Source organism: Bufo bufo, chromosome 8 (genome assembly GCF_905171765.1).
Source record: "Bufo bufo chromosome 8, aBufBuf1.1, whole genome shotgun sequence".
Classification (NCBI taxonomy): Eukaryota; Metazoa; Chordata; class Amphibia; order Anura; family Bufonidae; genus Bufo; species Bufo bufo.
Window position 1 is genome coordinate 222,460,256 of NC_053396.1, and position 20,996 is coordinate 222,481,251.

The window sequence follows — 20,996 nt, forward strand, 5'->3', positions numbered from 1 at the left end:
AGAGCAGAGTAGCAGTGTAAAGTATATGGGATCAGGGAAGCAACTTGAGTCTCTGGCGAGATACAAGGCGGATTTCAGATCCCTATCACCCACAGAAATATCTCTGGGGCAATGATGGCTGCCGCGCCCTCGGGCCCTCGCACATCATACAGTTACGTCTCCAGTCAGATGTGAATTCTGGCCGAGGTTCCCCCCCCCCCGATGCTCGTCATTCTATTGCTCATTTGGATGTGTTGACTGTAAAAAATAATATAAAACGCGGAGATGTAAAGGATGGCGGCTAATTAATGCTCATCCCCCACGATAAGGATGGCTCAGCAGCGCGGAGAGTGGGAGTTGTGGGCCCGAGGAGCAGCTTAATGTTCTGTACTATTATAGTGGATCCATTAAAATGCAAATTATATTGTCCTTGAAATTGTACAAGGAAATGAAAATTCTATGAAAATATTCATAAGAAGGAGCTCGGCGCATCGCCGATTGTGCAGCTCCACTTACAGGAGGCGCTAAAAAACCTCGCACCTCACGGTTCTGGCTCCGCACCAGAGGGGGGATCCCGGAGGATCAGGATCTCATCGCTCACAGAAGATCCTGGGCCCCATTCATTTCAAAGGGACCTCCAAAAACGGAGACAGGACATCATGTCCGCATCCCTATGTCCGCTCCGAAGTCCCGCAAAAAAGATAGAACGTGTCCGAATTCTTGTTCGTTTTGTGGACAAGGACAGACATTGTTACAATGGATCCGCAAAAAAAAAAAACGGATGCAACATGGACGTCACACTGACGTCAAAATACACATGGCCGTCTGAATGCACCCCAAGATCCGTAAAGGACCGCTCCTCTGTAATACTGGAGTAATGTGGCGGAGTGCCTTCTGGTAACGGGGCCCAGGTGTAACGGCTACAGTACCTCTGCCCCCCCCGCAGTCCTGGACTGGGGGTCTCTGCAGCACCCCCTCCCCCCATGAATTCAGAGAAGGTCGCTCCAAGCTACAGATCCCTTCCATTGCTTCTCTTCTATCAATCTGCTTACCTATCAGCAGGATCAACCCTTCCTTGGTAGGGCGGATCCTGCTGATTAAAATGACACCAGTCTTGTGAAAAATCACTGAGAGAATTTTTTTTTTTTACCCTTTATGCAAATGAGGGCTTCGGTGCACTTAAAAGCCAGAGGTGCACCGAGACTAAGTCCCGCCCCTCAGTGCAATGAAACCTTCACAAGGCAGATATCAATTTAATCAGCAGGATCAACCCACAAGACGGCACGCCTGATTCAATAGGGTTGATCCTGCTGACAACTGCCCATTGTTACATTGTCTCTTTTTTTCCCCCTGGAGATTGAGTCTCTTTGTTCTTTAAGGGTCTCTCTTTATGACCCCCCCCCATGGTCAGACCCCCTTCCCCCCCCCTCCTTTGTGACATCGGAAGCCGTCGCTGTTTTTCTTCACATGTTCTTGGGAAAAGCGTTCTCATTTCTGGCCGGCGTGCTCTTGGAAAATGAAGATGGCTGCCATCCAAGACGCGACTCCTACGGGCCAACAGGAAGCCGTTATCGGAGCCCGGGATGGCGGCTTGCCATTGGATCGCCGCCATCTTTCATCTTACTTTCAAGTCGCCAACGCGTAAGATGTTAAATATCTGAGGAATTAAGGGATTACTCAATCCGGGGGCTTCACCGAAATGGACTTCCCTGTGATCAGTCATACAGACGGCGAAAATCTAATCCGAATTCTCCTTAATACAACGAGAAATAGTAAAAAATAATAATAATAATAAAAATTAAAAAAAATTCAAAGAGGATTATTCCAATTAAGAAAACCTCTCATTACATGCCAGATTACCAGCGTTTCCGGACTATCAGGTGAGGTTCTAGGACTATTTCTGTTACATGCCAGACTATTGGTATTTCCACACTATCAGGTGCTCGATAGACACATGGAATGATGTGGCTTTAAGGGCTTGTTCACACGGCCGTATGTATTTTACGGATCCGCAAAAAATACGGATGCATTCAGTATTTTGCGTAATAAAGCAGTTGGCCCCTGATAGAACAGTATTATCCTTGTCCGTAATGTTTTATTTCTTTGCGGAACGGAAATACGGACACATGGAAACGGAATACACACAGAGTACCTTCCGTTTTTTTTGCGGACCCATTAAAATTAATGGTTCCGTGTATTGAACGGACACGGCAAGAGAATACGCTTGTGTGCATGAGCCCTAACGTGTAGAACACGACGAGCCGCGGCGGCAGAGTTAACCATCTAATCTCCCCGGCCGGCAGACCGCGCGCAGGATCCCTGCAGGAGACGCCGAGGTCACAGACCTGTAATCCCAGGATGCATCTTCTCTATCGGCGCGCACGCCGCCCGGACCGCTGTATTGTCACAAGGATTAACCGGCTCCCGTGTCCTGCTTCATCGCAAAGCCTAAAAAAGCTCCAAGTTCATCTTGTTATCCGTAAGCCTGATAATCTTCAGGAGCTGCGCTTCTCCGGGATCTCTGCTCTCCCGTCATCCATGAGCCTCCTGCAGCAGCGCTCATCACAGTGATGTGTAATAGGAGGATTATTACCCGAGGGAAGGAGCCCAAAGACCATCAGCATCAGAACGACAAAATGTCTCCACATTCCTCAGAAATTCTGGGCACATAAAATGGTTACAAGAAGGTGAAGATCTACAGCTCATCATTACAACAACTATACAATCCAGAGGAATGTCCAGCTGAGTCCGTTTACATTGGATATCCTATAATAATCCTGAGTTACTCCAGAGCTGCACTCACTATTCTGCTAGTGCAGTCACTGTGTACATACATTACTTATCCTGTACTGATCCTGAGTTACCTCCTGTATTATACTCCAGAGCTGCACTCACTATTCTGCTGGTGCAGTCACTGTGTACATACATTACTTATCCTGTACTGATCCTGAGTTACATCCTGTATTATACCCCAGAGCTGCACTCACTATTCTGCTGGTGCAGTCACTGTGTACATACATTACTTATCCTGTACTGATCCTGAGTTACATCCTGTATTATACTCCAGAGCTGCACTCACTATTCTGCTGGTGCAGTCACTGTGTACATACATTACTTATCCTGTACTGATCCTGAGTTACATCCTGTATTATACTCCAGAGCTGTACTCACTATTCTGCTGGTGCAGTCACTGTGTACATACATTACTTATCCTGTACTGATCATGAGTTACATCCTGTAATATACTCCAGAGCTGCACTCACTATTCTGCTGGTTCAGTTACTGTGTACATACATTACTTATCCTGTACTGATCCTGAGTTACATCGTGTATTATACTCCAGAGCTGCACTCACTATTCTGCTGGTGCAGTCACTGTGTACATACATTACTTATCCTGTACTGATCCTAAGTTACATCCTGTATTATACTCCAGAGCTGCACTCACTATTCTGCTGGTGCAGTCACTGTGTACATACATTACTTATCCTGTACTGATCCTGAGTTACATCCTGTATTATACTCCAGAGCTGCACTCACTATTCTGCTGGTGCAGTAACTGTGTACATACATTACTTATCCTGTACTGATCCTGAGTTACATCCTGTATTATACTCCAGAGCTGCACTCACTATTCTGCTGGTGCAGTCACTGTGTACATATATCCTGTACTGATCCTGAGTTACATCCTGTATTTTACTCCAGAGCTGCACTCACTATTCTGCTGGTGCAGTCACTGTGTACATACATTACTTATCCTGTACTGATCCTGAGTTACATCCTGTATTTTACTCCAGAGCTGCACTCACTATTCTGCTGGTGCAGTCACTGTGTACATACATTACTTATACAGTACTGATCCTGAGTTACATCCTGTATTATACTCCAGAGCTGCACTCACTATTCTGCTGGTGCAGTCACTGTGTACATATATCCTGTACTGATCCTGAGTTACATCCTGTATTTTACTCCAGAGCTGCACTCACTATTCTGCTGGTGGAGTCACTGTGTACATACATTACTTATCCTGTACTGATCCTGAGTTACATCCTGTATTATACTCCAGAGCTGCACTCACTATTCTGCTGGTGCAGTCACTGTGTACATACATTACTTATCCTGTACTGATCCTGAGTTACATCCTGTATTTTACTCCAGAGCTGCACTCACTATTCTGCTGGTGCAGTCACTGTGTACATACATTACTTATACAGTACCCACATAATACTACCACATGGTGTCTACATCATACTCTCGTACAGTACTTCTATGCCTATACAAAGTGCCAGTCAAACAGTGCTAAAATAAAAGTGCCATACAGTGCCCACACAACACTGTCTAATCGTGCTGCCATATGTTACACACAAATGCAGCTTTTTTTGAGAATCAATGGACTCTGCCCTCTGGGACCCGCTCCGATCTCATGAGGGGCCCGGCCTCAAACACAGAGCACACAGCACATGAGCAGCATGTGATTATTTTCGAAAGTCCCATAACGGTGAATGTTGGGGTGGATGTGCATGAGCAGGATGCTCTCCATTCACTTCAGGGCCCCTTTATTGAGATGAAAGAGGGGCCCAGAGGAAGGACGGCACCTATCACACATTTATGGTATATCCCGTCGATATTGTCCAGATTGGAATATCCCTTAAAAAATGGAATTCCCCTTTAAGCCCCAAAGACCAGAAAAATCCGACGCATTCCTTCCAGTCACATTAGCGAGCTTCCAGGAAGAATTGCTAACGTCCATGGAAATTCATTATTATAAAGGTAGAGTAATGAGAAGAGCTTTAAATACGGCGCACAGACCTGATTGCCTTACATTAAAACACAAGAAGAAGTGTTTAGGCTGCTGTTCTGCGCGCCGCCATCCATCTTCCACCCCTTCAAAAATTACATTAGAGCTTTACAGTAGAAACACGTTCTCCCGGGAGGACAATCCAGATTCATTCTGACCGGGCTCGCGCACTTCTAAGTGGCCAGGACAGGAATTCCCAGACCCCGATAGTCCTACTGACCGCCGCGTGATCAAAGGAAAGGCTCTGCCAGCGCGGACGTCACGCGGAATTACCTGGAGCCCGAGCGGCTTCGTGCAGCAGGTGACACCAGACTGAAGGTGTTAACATGTGGCGCTCCTGTCTGCAGGTGACCTACTTATTCCGAGGAGGGAAATGATGGATGATGACACGCGCTCCAGTCACAAACCACCTGATAAGGACAACGCGCGGCGATACTGTCTGTCACCGCTGATAAACACAATCCTCGCTGGTCGGACGCCGTTTACTAACCGGCCTATTGCCAAGTCTGTCTGGATAGTAACATAAACTGGGCGAGAAAATCCAACCAGGTTTAACCTTTTTTTTTTCAATTTTTATCATCATTTTTTCTATAATTTGTAGTTATTTATTTTATAATTATATATTTATAGTATTATTCATGTATTTATTATCTTAGTATTAATTTTTATTTATTATTATGATTATTATAGTTTTTACTTATTTTCATTTTATTATTTATTTTTAGCATTTACTATCTTAGTATTTATTTTTATTTATTATTATTTTACTATTATCTATATTTTTGTATTTTTTCTTTAAACATTTTCTCCACTTTTAATACAATTTCAGAGAGGACACAATGCTTAAATGTCTGACTATATACAGAGGTAGAATATCACAACGCAATGTCTTGGTAGGCCAAGCAGTTACGGTAATAAACACAACCTTATTATAGGCCGCTGGACCTAGACTCCAGTGAAATACAATCTGTTGGTGCAAGTCTGGATGGTTCTATCTGTACTTGATAATGATCTTTCATAGGAAAGCCAACCTGCAACTGTGCACTGGGCTACACCGGTCCCAACTGCGGTAAAAGGGTCTGCGTCACCTGGCAATCAACCCCTATATCACTGGCTTACTGAATATACAGCGGACAGATGTCAATACCGTAAGATGCCAGAACATAGAGTATCTAATAAGACTGAACGGGTTCTCTACGTGTTACAATGGTCTTCTGATAATAACTGATCACAAAGTGTCCCCGTGATCTGTGGGGAAACCTGGCAGTAAGTGTTGGATTTCACCACAGCGCCACCACAGGGCAAATGAAGCATTACACCGCGTCCAGTCATGCAGGACAGGACAGGTCCTCCAGAGAGAGAAAAGCTCTTGGTAACCGTTCTCTTCTCTTGCCAATGAGAATCCAACTCTATTAATTGAGAATTCCCTAATGGGAATATAAATGGGTTTTCTAAACTCGACAATCCCCTCAAATTTGGATTTAAAACCAACTCCACTTGTATAACCACTTTTTTGCAATTTATTTCATTTTGAACTTTAATATTATAATTTTTTTTTATTAAGAAACAATAAATATCATTGGAATATCCACTTCATCCGCCCTCTCCGCGTCCCCTCCCTGGAAGTAGTCATCTGCTGCCTCCTCCGCTCTAAGTCCAGCAATATCAAGTTTGTATCCCGTTTCCCTTTTTGTCCTGTTCTTGTATTTACATTTGGCGATTTCAAAAACTGGTAAATTTTTACAGACTCTAGAGATCTCTGTCCAGTTTTAGACATTGACAGGTCTGTTGAACGCCTGTGTTGTTTAGGGCTCATTTTCTTAACCTACTCCTCTTTTTTTGTTTGTTTTTTGCCCTTCCCTCTCCTTGTACTTTTAAAAGCAACCAAACTTCAAGCCCCCTTTTTTTTCTCCTTTTTTTTTTCTTTTCCCCTCCTCCCCTTTTTTCTTCTTACTTTCCTTTTTCTTTCATTTTTTTTCTTCCTCTTCTCTCTCTCTAGTATTTATTTATTTATTAATTTTTTACATTTTATTTAATTATTATTTTAGCATTTATCTTAGTATTATTTTTCTATATTATTATTTTACTATTATGCTATTTATTTATTTTTAGTGTTTACTATCATAGTATTTATTTGTAATTTTACTATCTATATATTTTTTAGTATTTATACTATAAATGTGTTAAATTTTATTTAATTATTATTATCTTCGTATTCATTTTGTTTTATTATCATGTTACTATTCTGATATATCATAAATCTCATAGATTGTAAGCTCTTGCGAGCAGGGCCCCGACTCCTAGTGTTTCAGTTGTATATTAGCCAGTTACTTTTGTATTGTACATGAACCCTATGAATTTGTAAAGCTCTGCAGAATATGGTGGCGCTATATAAATAAATAATAATATCATTATTATTATTATTATTATAATATAATCTTATTTATTTTTAGTATTTCTTAATTAGAATATAAAATTATTTTTTCATTACTGCAGCTTTTACGCTTACTTATTTTTAAACACTTATCTAACGACACTCGGTCAAGTAACTTTCTATTTTTACACTTTATCATATTATTATTTTTAGCTTTTGCATTCATTGTCCCGTCTCTCCTTTTTACTGTCTCTTAGCACTTTTTGCTTTTTCTGGGGGCGGTACTATCATTCTGATTGACAGTACAGGCAAGCGGTGCCCTGCTGATGTCACTGCCTGTATCAGCTGTACTGAGCAGTTCCTGGGCTACTGCGCATGCCCATGAGCTGCTCCATTGACCCCTACTGCAATGCAGAGCAGTGGCCGGGAGCTGAGGCGCATGCGCAGATAAGCACACTCCTGCAATCCCAGCCACCAGATTGAGGAATTGCTCAAGCACGACCACTGCTCTAGTATCACAACAATGGTCGTAACTCCTGACAACGAGCAGCAAACAATGAAAAGGCAGAGGCAAGAAAAGGAGGCAATTTCAGTAATTTCAAGAATTTGGAGCATTATTTCCCAGTGATGCACAATTTGAAATGGTTGCCATGATAGGAATACCCCTTTAAGACCTTAAGATCTGAGGCCTGACAGTGACCACTATGCCGGCGGCGTTAACATAGGTGGAGGGGGGTGATTTAATGGTGAATTTTTTGTTATACCATTTCCTGGCAAGATTTGTTAAATTCTCAAATAACCCTGATTTTCTAATTTAAAAAAAAAAAAGTTTTTATTTTTTTTATTGATATTTTATTTGTTTTTAATACTTGTATGATTTATTGATGTCTTTTGTTTCCAATTTTATTATATCATTATTATTATTATTCTCATTTTTGTTGCTTTTACGTCTACCTGGAAACAATCGAGGAAGGATTTTTTTTGTTTTTTGTTTGTTTTTTTCCCCCAGGCTCCTATTCTCTCCCCTTTCACTTAATAAGCTCAGAATAGAAAGAAAAAGCCCAGAAAACAGAAATCCGCAGCGATTCATCATCACGTCGCTGGTGGAGGGTCCGGAGATGTTAGGATGGCGGGCAGGCACTGATGAAAAGAAAAACCGAAGCCTTAGAAATATCTGCTCAGAAAAGTTGAGGTTTAAAGGGGGGCTCTGTTTTTAATCATCTTTGGATCTGAAGACGCTAACGATGATGCTAATGTACAGGTCATAGTGTAAAGCAAAAAAATCATCTAGAATATTCTAAATTACAAATATATATCACTATATTCTACATCTTCGCGAATTCTCAAAGAGGCGATATTCGCGATATTTGCGATCAACACTACTCATCAGATCACGGGTAACTCTCCCCCATACTTTACATGACTATATCTGATCACTGGATAACTCTCCACCATACTTTACATGACCATATCAGATCATTGGATAACTCTCCACCCTACTTTACATGACCATACCAGATCATCCACTCAGCCTCCACCATACTTTACATGACCTCATCAGATCACTGGGTCATAACTGGAAGCAGATCCCACACATCAATGGACCAGTGCTTTCCTCCAGTGCAGTCCTTCCCGTCCCCATGACCAGTACATTACTGGTGGAGCGCCATGCGCTGTAGTTGCTCTCTTATGACACATTTTCCGTATCCACTCTGAGGTTGCGCGGTTCCGCCGGTCGGATGTGGGGTGAATTTAGCTAAGGCAGAATTATTTTTTTAAACAAATCTGAAACGGATCATTCATTTTCCACATCTATAGTTTTATGACGGTGATCACTAAAGTTCAGAACTTTCCAGCTGTTCCTGCTCAGGAGCCAAAGTGAGGCTAAAGGCGCCCGCCGTGCGCACCCTCTGCCATAATGCCGCCTGCTGAGGGCGACTTCATTGTATACAAGCCAAGATTTCCATGGCAGCTGCCAGTACGCTTCACAACCCATTGTTATACCCACCGAGAGGTAGCACATGAGTTAAAAAAAAGAGCGCTGCTCTGCAGAGAGAACCGCAGCACAGAGACTAAATACAGCTCCACATACATGAGCCCACAACGTACTGTACTGCCACATACACCGCACAGGGGCACAACAGGCCTGCCTGGCAGCAAATCAAATCTAAAAATGTCATTCAAATCTTATGAATAGCAAACTGTAGAACTTATATTCTTGTACATAGGAGCAGTATTATAGTAGTTATATTCTTGTACATATGAGCAGTATTATAGTAGTTATATTCTTGTACATAGGAGCAGTATTATAGTAGTTATATTCTTGTACATAGGAGGCAGTATTATAGCAGTTATATTCTTGTACATAGGAGCAGTATTATAGTAGTTATATTCTTGTACATAGGAGCAGTATTATAGTAGTTATATTCTTGTACATAGGAGCAGTATTATAGTAGTTATATTCTTGTACATAGGAGCAGTATTATATTAGTTATATTCTTGTACATAGGAGCAGTATTATAGTAGTTATATTCTTGTACATAGGAGGCAGTATTAAAGTAGTTATATTCTTGTACATAGGAGGCAGTATTATAGTAGTTATATTCTTGTACATAGGAGCAGTATTATAGTAGTTATATTCTTGTACATAGGAGCAGTATTATAGTAGTTATATTCTTGTACATAGGGGCAGTATTATAGTAGTTATAATCTTGTACATAGGAGCAGTATTATAGTAGTTATATTCTTGTACATAGGAGGCAGTATTATAGTAGTTATATTCTTGTACATAGGAGCAGTATTATAGTAGTTATATTCTTCTACATAGGGGCAGTATTATAGTAGTTATATTCTTGTACATAGGAGCAGTATTATAGTAGTTATATTCTTGTACATAGGAGCAGTATTATAGTAGTTATATTCTTGTACATAGGGGCAGTATTATAGTAGTTATAATCTTGTACATAGGGGCAGTATTATAGTAGTTATATTCCTGTACATAGGAGGCAGTATTATAGTAGTTATATTCTTGTACATAGGAGCATTATTATAGTAGTTATATTCTTGTACATAGGAGTAGTATTATAGTAGTTATATTCTTGCACATAGGAGGCAGTATTATAGTAGTTATATTCTTGTACATAGGAGGCAGTATTATAGTAGTTATATTCTTGTACATAGAAGGCAGTATTATAGTAGTTATATTCTTGTACATAGGAGCAGTATTATAGTAGTTATATTCTTGTACATAGGGGGAAGTATTATAGTAGTTATATTCTTGTACATAGGAGCAGTATTATAGTAGTTATATTCTTGTACATAGGGGCAGTATTATGGTAGTTATATTCTTGTACATAGGAGCAGTATTATAGTAGTTATATTCTTGTACATAGGAAGCAGTATTGTAGTAGTTATATTCTTGTACATAGGAGGCAGTATTATAGTAGTTATATTCTTGTACATAGAAGGCAGTATTATAGTAGTTATATTCTTGTACATAGGAGCAGTATTATAGTAGTTATATTCTTGTACATAGGAGCAGTATTATAGTAGTTATATTCTTGTACATAGGGGCAGTATTATAGTAGTTATATTCTTGTACATAGGAGCAGTATTATAGTAGTTATATTCTTGTACATAGAAGGCAGTATTATAGTAGTTATATTCTTGTACATAGGAGCAGTATTATAGTAGTTATATTCTTGTACATAGGGGCAGTATTATGGTAGTTATATTCTTGTACATAGGAGCAGTATTATAGTAGTTATATTCTTGTACATAGGAAGCAGTATTGTAGTAGTTATATTCTTGTACATAGGAGGCAGTATTATAGTAGTTATATTCTTGTACATAGAAGGCAGTATTATAGTAGTTATATTCTTGTACATAGGAGCAGTATTATAGTAGTTATATTCTTGTACATAGGAGCAGTATTATAGTAGTTATATTCTTGTACCTAGGGGAAGTATTATAGTAGTTATATTCTTGTACATAGGAGCAGTATTATAGTAGTTATATTCTTGTACATAGGAGCAGTATTATAGTAGTTATATTCTTGTACATAGGAGCAGTATTATAGTAGTTATATTCTTGTACATAGGAGCAGTATTATAGTAGTTATATTCCTGTACATAGGAGCAGTATTATAGTAGTTATATTCTTGTACAGAGGAGGCAGTATTATAGTAGTTATATTCTTGTATATAGGAGGCAGTATTATAGTAGTTATATTCTTGTACATAGGAGCAGTAGTATAGTAGTTATATTCCTGTAAATAGGAGCAGTATTATAGTAGTTATATTCTTGTACATAGGAGCAGTATTATAGTAGTTATATTCCTGTACATAGGAGCAGTATTATAGTAGTTATATTCTTGTATATAGGAGGCAGTATTATAGTACTTATATTCTTGTACAGAGGAGGCAGTATTATAGTAGTTATATTCTTGTATATAGGAGGCAGTATTATAGTACTTATATTCTTGTACATAGGAGCAGTATTATAGTAGTTATATTCTTGTACATAGGAGCAGTATTATAGTAGTTATATTCTTGCACATAGGAGCAGTATTATAGTAGTTATATTCTTGTACATAGGAGCAGTATTATAGTAGGTATATTCTTGTACATAGGAGCAGTATTATAGTAGGTATATTCTTGCACATAGGAGCAGTATTATAGTAGTTATATTCTTGTACATAGGAGCAGTATTATAGTAGGTATATTCTTGTACATAGGAGCAGTATGATAGCAGTTATATTCTTGTACATAGGAGCTGTATTATAGTACTTATATTCTTGTACATAGGAGCAGTATTATAGTAGTTATATTCCTGTACATAGGAGCAGTATTATAGTAGGTATATTCTTGCACATAGGAGCAGTATTATAGTAGTTATATTCTTGTACATAGGAGCAGTATTATAGTAGGTATATTCTTGTACATAGGAGCAGTATTATAGTAGGTATATTCTTGTACATAGGAGCAGTATGATAGCAGTTATATTCTTGTACATAGGAGCTGTATTATAGTACTTATATTCTTGTACATAGGAGCAGTATTATAGTAGTTATATTCTTGTACATAGGAGGCAGTATTATAGTAGTTATATTCTTGTACATAGGAGGCAGTATTATTGTAGTTATATTCTTGTACATAGGAGGCAGTATTATAGTAGTTATATTCTTGTACATAGGAGCAGTATTATAGTAGTTATATTCTTGTACATAGGAGCAGTATTATAGTAGTTATATTCTTGTACATAGGAGCAGTTTTATAGTAGTTATATTACTGTACATGGGAGCGATATTATAGTAGTTATATTCTTGTACATAGGAGGTAGTATTATAGTAGTTATATTCTTGTACATAGGAGCAGTATTATAGTAGTTATATTACTGTATATAGCAGCAATATTTATAGCAGTTATTTTCTTGTATATAATTGTATGATAAGTTGAATGTGTACATGCAGGATATAATAGGACTGTGTATGTTGAGGTTTGTACATTGCTCTAAGTCTACATTTTCCCCTCTGACTTTAATCTGCAGATACATTTCTTGGACTCATAGAACTAGAATGGACGTTCATATTGTCTGCACCTGCCAGCTCCGGTAAATACAGCAGATGATTAGAAATCCTGTACTTGATCAATAACTTTCTTTTATTTAGCACATTTAAACTTAATCTCTTCATAAAAATCTTTTCCACCAGTGTAATAGCGACATAAAAGACCGGAACACTGTGCACCAGCAGAGTATTAACTGGTAATATTTCTCTAATCAGGATTATTTTACCCATTTGCCAGAAAATTAGGGCCAGAATCAGCAGAATTTCTGCATCTATTTTACCACTTGCTGCTAACAGTCATTCCCTTTTCTATTAATCTATAGCCATGATATATTTTTATTGCTGACTTTACCTCTGCTCCTGGAATCATTATTACAACCTATTTTATGCAAATGAACAAGAGGTGGTCACGGCTCCTCCCCTTTTATTAATACACAGAGTACAAGGTTGGACAATGTAACATTCACACACCTGCTGCGCTAAATTAACTGCTAAAAATTCCACCTTTACCAAGAGGTGCTATGTTCTTTTAAAGTGCCCTTGGGTGACAGTGATGTAGCTTGAGTGTAAGCACTTTGGGGACATTTATCGCTTGCAGTTGTTTTTTTTTGTCAGTTTTAATTCTGCTTTGTTTTGTGTATCTGCGCCAAAATTATGAAATGGTGCACATTAATAATATTTTTGCCGTGAGTGTAATGTATATGTGTTAAGGTAGACCACGGGGTTTGCCTAGTGTAGGTTGCAACTTTTTTGCAACTTCTGCAAAAGTTGCACTTGTCAAAAGAGCCATTATTTAGGTCACTGTGTACATACATTACATGTACACAGTGACTGCACCAGCAGAATAGTGAGTGCAGCTCTGGAGTATAATACAGGATGTAACTCAGGATCAGTACAGGATAAGTAATGTATGTACACAGTGACTGCACCAGCAGAATAGTGAGTGCAGCTCTGGAGTATAATACAGGATGTAACTCAGGATCAGTACAGGATAAGTAATGTATGTACACAGTGACTGCACCAGCAGAATAGTGAGTGCAGCTCTGGAGTATAATACAGGATGTAACTCAGGATCAGTACAGGATAAGTAATGTATGTACACAGTGACTGCACCAGCAGAATAGTGAGTGCAGCTCTAGAGTATAATACAGGATGTAACTCAGGATCAGTACAGGATAAGTAATGTATGTACACAGTGACTGCACCAGCAGAATAGTGAGTGCAGCTCTGGAGTATAATACAGGATGTAACTCAGGATCAGTACAGGATAAGTATTGTAATGTATGTACACAGTGACTGCACCAGCAGAATAGTGAGTGCAGCTCTGGAGTATAATACAGGATGTAACTCAGGATCAGTACAGGATAAGTAATGTATGTACACAGGGACTCCACCAGCAGAATAGTGAGTGCAGCTCTGGAGTATAATACAGGATGTAACTCAGGATCAGTACAGGATAAGTAATGTATGTACACAGTGACTGTACCAGCAGAATAGTGAGTGCAGCTCTGGAGTATAATACAGGATGTAACTCAGGATCAGTGCAGGAGAAGTAATGTAATGTATGTACAGTGACTGCACCAGCAGAATAGGGAGTACAGCTCAGGAGTATAATACAGGATGTAACTCAGGATCAGTACAGGATAAGTAATGTATGTACAGAGTGACTGCACCTGCAGAATAGTGAGTGCAGCTCTGGAGTATAATACAGGATGTAACTCAGGATCAGTACAGGATAAGTAATGTATGTACACAGTGACTGCACCAGCAGAATAGTGAGTGCAGCTCTGGAGTATAATACAGGATGTAACTCAGGATCAGTACAGGATAAGTATTGTAATGTATGTACACAGTGACTGCACCAGCAGAATAGTGAGTGCAGCTCTGGAGTATAATACAGGATGTAACTCAGGATCAGTACAGGATAAGTAATGTATGTACACAGGGACTCCACCAGCAGAATAGTGAGTGCAGCTCTGGAGTATAATACAGGATGTAACTCAGGATCAGTACAGGATAAGTAATGTATGTACACAGTGACTGTACCAGCAGAATAGTGAGTGCAGCTCTGGAGTATAATACAGGATGTAACTCAGGATCAGTGCAGGAGAAGTAATGTAATGTATGTACAGTGACTGCACCAGCAGAATAGGGAGTACAGCTCTGGAGTGTTGTACAGTTTATGTTACATAGTTAATACGGTTGAAAAAAAGACAAGTCCATCAAGTTCAACCAAGGGATAGGTGCGGGCGCTAATCCCAGAAGGAAGTAATGTTTTTACCAAGTGACACAACTTTTTTATGTACATTAGTTCTATCTGAGTTATTTAACAACACTTAATTAATAAACAATTTCGGGGTTTACTGTGTTGCTCTTTTATGTGTATTTGTTGCTTTCAGTATCTCAGTGCTGACAGAGGAGACGACGACTGCATCCTGTATACATCTATCTTTAAGTGAGACTTTGCCTTTGGTCATTCGTTATTACATGGTGCTTGGACCTCAAGGCAGAATAAATGAAACAGAAATAGAACAGAAATAGAATCCATAAAGCTAAGAAATAGTTAATAATTTATCTGTGTACAACCTGGTGAGAACACAGACTAATGAGACCATCATTATCAGTTGCAATATAGGTCAGGTATTGTCAGCAAATACAAAGCAAACATCTCAGAAAAAAATGATGCTTCAAATAGTCTACTATTCGTACCATGAAATGTTCTGACAATTTATTGCATTGTTTTGTGTTTGGTGAAGCAAAAAGTTTTAATTTCTGGATTTTTTTTTCCTTGTAAAGATTAATGCTTTGTGATACAAAGCTCCAAGTACCCTGCTTGGAGGTAGAATAAAATCCTGGCTGCCTGACACCACCACTAGAGGGCGCTCATATTATGTACATGCAGTCATAAAAGCCTAGGTTGTATGCTGCCCCTAGTGGAGGCTATGGGTCATAACAATGTATTTTGTGCAGTTCTCTGTCTATAGAGGGGATTTTGAGCTCTGCATTATTAAAAATGGATTTTGCACCATAATATGTTTTTATATTTTAGAAATTGTTTTTTGTATATCCTGTGTGACTCCCTTCTGTGCAGTCCACTGCTGGCGTGTAGATCTGCCTCCTCCAGCACTTACTATGTGACACTGCTGACTGCTTTTTGGCCTTTGCTTTAAGAGGCCTCAGTCAGAAGCCCAAGATTTCCTATTTTCCGGGCACGTGTTAGCGGCAGACATGATTATTATGCACGGTCAGCGACTCCCGCGGCCGTACTGTAGGAGGACCAGCTGCTAATGGCTCTGTAGTGCCCAGTCCTCATCTAGGTCATCGTCGTTTCAGAAACCAACGCGGCTGAAAATCCCAAACTTACAATGAATAAGATGGAGACAAATGTGTGTTTATACTTTATGCAAGCTTTCGCTTTAGCTCATTTAAAGCTAATTAATTAAAGGCTTCATTAATATCCCTCATGTATACTAAATAGCGGTGATTTCAAGTCTACATATTGGCAAATAATTAAGAAACACTTTGTAAAAGTCTTTTACGTTAAATCTGCAGTTAAAGGGAACCTGTCACCAGAATTAACCCTAATAAACTAGCTAATGTCACCTGAACCTAACTAATTAGCCCCTAGGTGCAGGGGGGGGGGGCATTGACCCTGCTCCTAGAGGCTCCATTCTCTCACCTCTGGCCACGCCCTGCTAGACTAGATTGACAGGGCCAGGCAGCGTTCACCTCCTCCTGCCGGCCCTGTGCGCTGGGGAAATCTCGCGCCGTTCAGTATTCGGCGCAGGCGCAGTGAGGAAGAGATAGATAGATATATATTAGATAGATAGATATGAGATAGATAGATATGAGATAGATAATGATAGATAGATAGATAGATAGATAGATAGATAGATAGATATGAGATAGATAGATAGATAGATAGATAGATAGATAATAGATAGATAATAGATAGATAGATAGATAATAAATAGATAGATAAATAGATATGAGATAGATATGAGATAGATAGATAGATAGATAGATATGAGATAGATAGATAGATAGATAGATAGATAATAGATAGATAGATAGATAGATAGATAATAGATAGATAATAGATAGATAGATAGATAGATAGATAGATAGATATGAGATAGATAGATAGATAGATAGATAGATAGATAGATAGATAGATAGATGTTGCTAAAGCCTTGCAAACAGCTCCCTATACATCAGCTACTGTTACTTTATGTTGAGGGTAAGGAAACGTATATTTACAGAACAGATTTATTTTCTTTTACCTACTGTTACAGAACATCACACTTTATGCTGTAGGTAAGTACGCACCTTGAGGAGGTCGTAGTTTTGAATTCCATTCTTGCCCACATCAGGATCAATGGCAGATGGTACAGAATATCTAGAGTTGACGGCTGTGTTTTCTGGAATGGAAATATTGATGACTGTAGACGGGAACAGAGGGGCGTTGTCGTTGATGTCTTCGATCAAGAAGCGGATCTTGACCAATCTGAAGACCTCGTCTGGAAGCACAGCCACTTCCACCTCATAAAAGCATTTGTTCTCCGTAAAGATGCCGGCACAAAGCTTTTCTCGATCTATACGATTTGAGGTGGTGAAGATCTCACCGGTGTTCTCTTCAACCCGCACCAGAGGAACATCTCCAGTCTTGTAGACCAGTTTGAACTGGAGAGGGGTGGAGAGAGCTATGTCAGGGTCCAACGTCAGATTAAGGTCCCTCAACAAGTTCCCAATGGATATGTTTTCACCCTGTTCTTCTCTGATGATGTAATTCTGTTCCTGAGCACCAGACTCGTAGACAATACAGGCTACCAAAACTGCCAAGACGCACGTTGCAGATAGTAAGTCCATCTCCAGAATTATGATTCGAACACTGGACCTAGGAAAACAAAGAAGAGATCAATGAAGGCCACAAGGAGGGACATAAATAATTCAATACCTGTCAAGAAACCACCATAGTCTCAAGATCTGACATCCTAAATAACGAAGGAAGATTGCCTTCTACATGTACCTCACAGTTTTTTTTTTTGCCTTACTCTGGATCAACTTGCAGGATAACAGGTTCATCGGTTTATTGGCGGCAGATTCAGATGGGTAGATTGTTGGGGACGACCGTTTGCAGGAACGGTTATTCCCAATAATCTGCAAGGTAATTGGTACGTCTAAATGCACCTTTACGCTAGAATTCTGTCTGTGCACCCAAAATTTGTCCATGCGCCAAAATAACTTGTCTAGTCTAAGTTTACACTGCCTATAGGTTGGCGCTGTTTCCTCTAAAAATTTGCCAAAATTTTGGCGAAAAGGGGAGTATTTAGACCATGCCCGCTTTCCCACAAAGCCATGCTCCCTTGCTGGACAAGGCGCAAAATTTCGGAACGGATGCGGACCCATTTGCGGACGTGTGAATGGAGCCTAACAGACCAGGATTCGAGACCCTATGATGGTGCTCAGAGGGGACTTAATGCTCCAGCCTGAGAGAACCATCTATGGGTCAGCTACTGATGCTGGTCATGGGCTTCCCAGACCAGCGATTTGCATTGTAAACCTGGAACTGAACCTCTTCTTTAGGGATTTTTTCGGAATAGCTCGGAGCCCCCTGTGGCCCTCTCTCCCTCCTCACATGGGATCACTTTACCCGGCGCGCTCCGTGTGTCTGGCCGCTGCGTCTGACGATGAGATTTCATTTCATGCCTGGAGACCGACTGGCACTTATTGTTTAAAGCCACAACCAGCAGCATTTTCTACAGATTTAATAAGAAAAGTTTTTTGTCCTGGTTAACGCCGAAACTAGAGAAAACAAGAGAAAGCAAGAAACGTGCAGCCCGAGATATTATTCTAAAGACACCACCACGGAAATACGATCGCCCACTGGGCACCGGGTCACTGGGAGCAAGGAATACAAAAATTACATCGAGGTAATAACATTAATACACTTAATGTATATTCCATTATCTGTACCAGGTGCTGGTAACTTTACATAGGACTGCAGGTTACAACTACTGCATCAGGTGATGACTACTTCCTAGCTACTCGCCAGGTAACTGTGTAGGCGCTGCCAGGATATGGATTAAAGGAACATCAGGAGCGATGCAGTAGATTCCCGATAATCTTTATTCACAGGGACGTCAACGCGTTTCTGGGACGGAGCGTCCCCTTCATCAGGACAGTAATGGTAAGACATGCGCAGGGAAGCTTTAAAAAGGCGGGCTGATTGAGGAGGGGAGGTACACAGGTGTGTTTTACCTATTTACCGGAGTCTGCAGTTAGTATTGTAGGGTAGTTTGCGGATGGTGGACAATAATAAAGGTACAATATGGATACAAATGCTGATACAATAAAATAAATATGCAGGTAGTTATAAAGGTACAGTGCAGATAAAACTAACTAAAATCAAATAAACTAAAATTCGACAATACAATAGAAAGTAAACCGGATATGTACATGAATAAAGTAGACCCAGCAATACTCGTGGATTGGCTAGTGGTATCGCATATCCACGCACAAGAATAGGCATTTCTATAATAGGCCTCCTGTTCCGTTCCGCAAATTACGGAAGGCACACGAGCGCCATCCGTGTTTTGAGGATTTTGTAGTAATTGGGTAGTAGGTATTTAGTATTAGGTAGATATTCTTAGTGTGGTCGTGTTTAGGGGATGTGTGGGGTTAGCTGTCCCCGAATCCTCGTGATTCTGTGTCTAGAGTATGTTTCGGGGGCCTATGATATTTCTGGTTCGTGAAGTATCGACTCTTCTGGTTGAGTTGATTGAAGTGGGGGAATTTCTTACCCTGATATTTTGATGTTTGATTGCTGTGTTGATGAGGGGCGTGTCCTCTGCGAACCTTATTAGTGTTAGCATATTGTGGTGTGTCCGACAATGAATCGCCTTCTGCTATGTGATGTTTCTGTTCTGTCGACACTAATAGTTCCATTCATTATACCAGCTTCCACCACACAGAAAATGGCTTAAAAATATACCATCCAGCCAGTATAAACGGATCAGGCGAAACTGTACCAATCATAAGGATTTTGTCACACAAGCAAAGATATTAGAAAAAAGATTTAACGAAAAACAATACCCCAACAATATCATACAAGACGCGTATAAAAAGAGCTTGCAACTAACACAAACCGAATGCCTAGAACCGAGCAAAAAAAAAAAAAAGAACAAAAAGCCCCGAAAGATATCTACTGTATCACACTCTGTCATTCTACAAGTTCTACAAAAACATTGGCACATTTTACTACAAGACGGACACATAAAAAAATACCCCCTGAATAAACCTAAAGTTACATACCACCGTCAGAAATTTATTGGCGCCAAGTAAACCTAAGCACCACCAGAAGGGACACGCTCCCAAAGGCACCCAAAAATTAGGGAGTTACAAATGCAACACTCCCCGCTATCTCTGCACAAGAACCTTTTCCTCAAATACCAACAAAACCTCCTTTGACCTCGGACATCACCTGACTTGTCAATCCTCATACGTAATCTATATGATTGAATGCGAATGCGGCCTCCAGAATGTAGGGCGTACAACCCAGGAGCGACATTACCGTCTGAATCACCATCGACACAACATACAAAAACTCTACACAAAATACAGCTTATCGAGGCACTGTGCCAATACTCCGGAAAAAGAAAGACATACGATCAACATCACCCCGATGTCACCTGTTCTCTGCCACTTATAGGTAGTTTTTAGCCTTTTACCTGGGAACCTATAGAATGTTAAGTGGCGCAGGGTCCGTATAATCAATTGCATGCACCAAGAGGCAAAATGCAACATCTCAAGTCAACTCCTATAGATTTGAATTGACCACTAAAAATCTAAAAATGCGGATCATATGTGGCCCAATAACTGAGACTAATACGGCAGCACCAGTTACAGGATAAATAAAAAAGATACAATATCACAAAAGGGGACAATGTAGCCAAACAAGAAACAAATGCTAAATAAATACAACTACACAAATAAACACAAATACGCCCCCGAGGATCCAATACTATACATCCCTTGTATAAGAATGACTATAATAAAAAGGAGTGCACAACTTGAATTTGTTTCAGTGGCACCTGGTGCTATAAGGCAGAGGGACGACAGTAACAGGTGTCTGCAGGGTCAGACTACACCGCTCTTGTATGTCATTTTTGACCAGAAAAATACAGATCTGCACAGGATCTGTATACAAAATACGGCAGGAGATTTTTAATAAAGACCTTTTTTTATATATTCTTTTTATCATTATTTTTATTATAGAACA

The 20,996-nt window shown here is 39.8% G+C and overlaps 1 protein-coding gene across 2 annotated transcripts in view; it reads right to left on the minus strand.

The window, feature by feature from the left end:
• PCDH11X (protocadherin 11 X-linked) overlaps window positions 1-20,996 on the minus strand; it is a 198,443-nt gene that overhangs the window by 61,647 nt on the left and 115,800 nt on the right. For both annotated transcript variants that reach the window (XM_040404756.1, XM_040404755.1), the window contains exon 2: window positions 17,045-17,612. In XM_040404756.1, coding sequence (XP_040260690.1) covers window positions 17,045-17,584 — 540 coding nt within the window. In that variant the 5' untranslated portion in view covers window positions 17,585-17,612. The remainder of the gene's footprint in view (window positions 1-17,044; window positions 17,613-20,996) is intronic.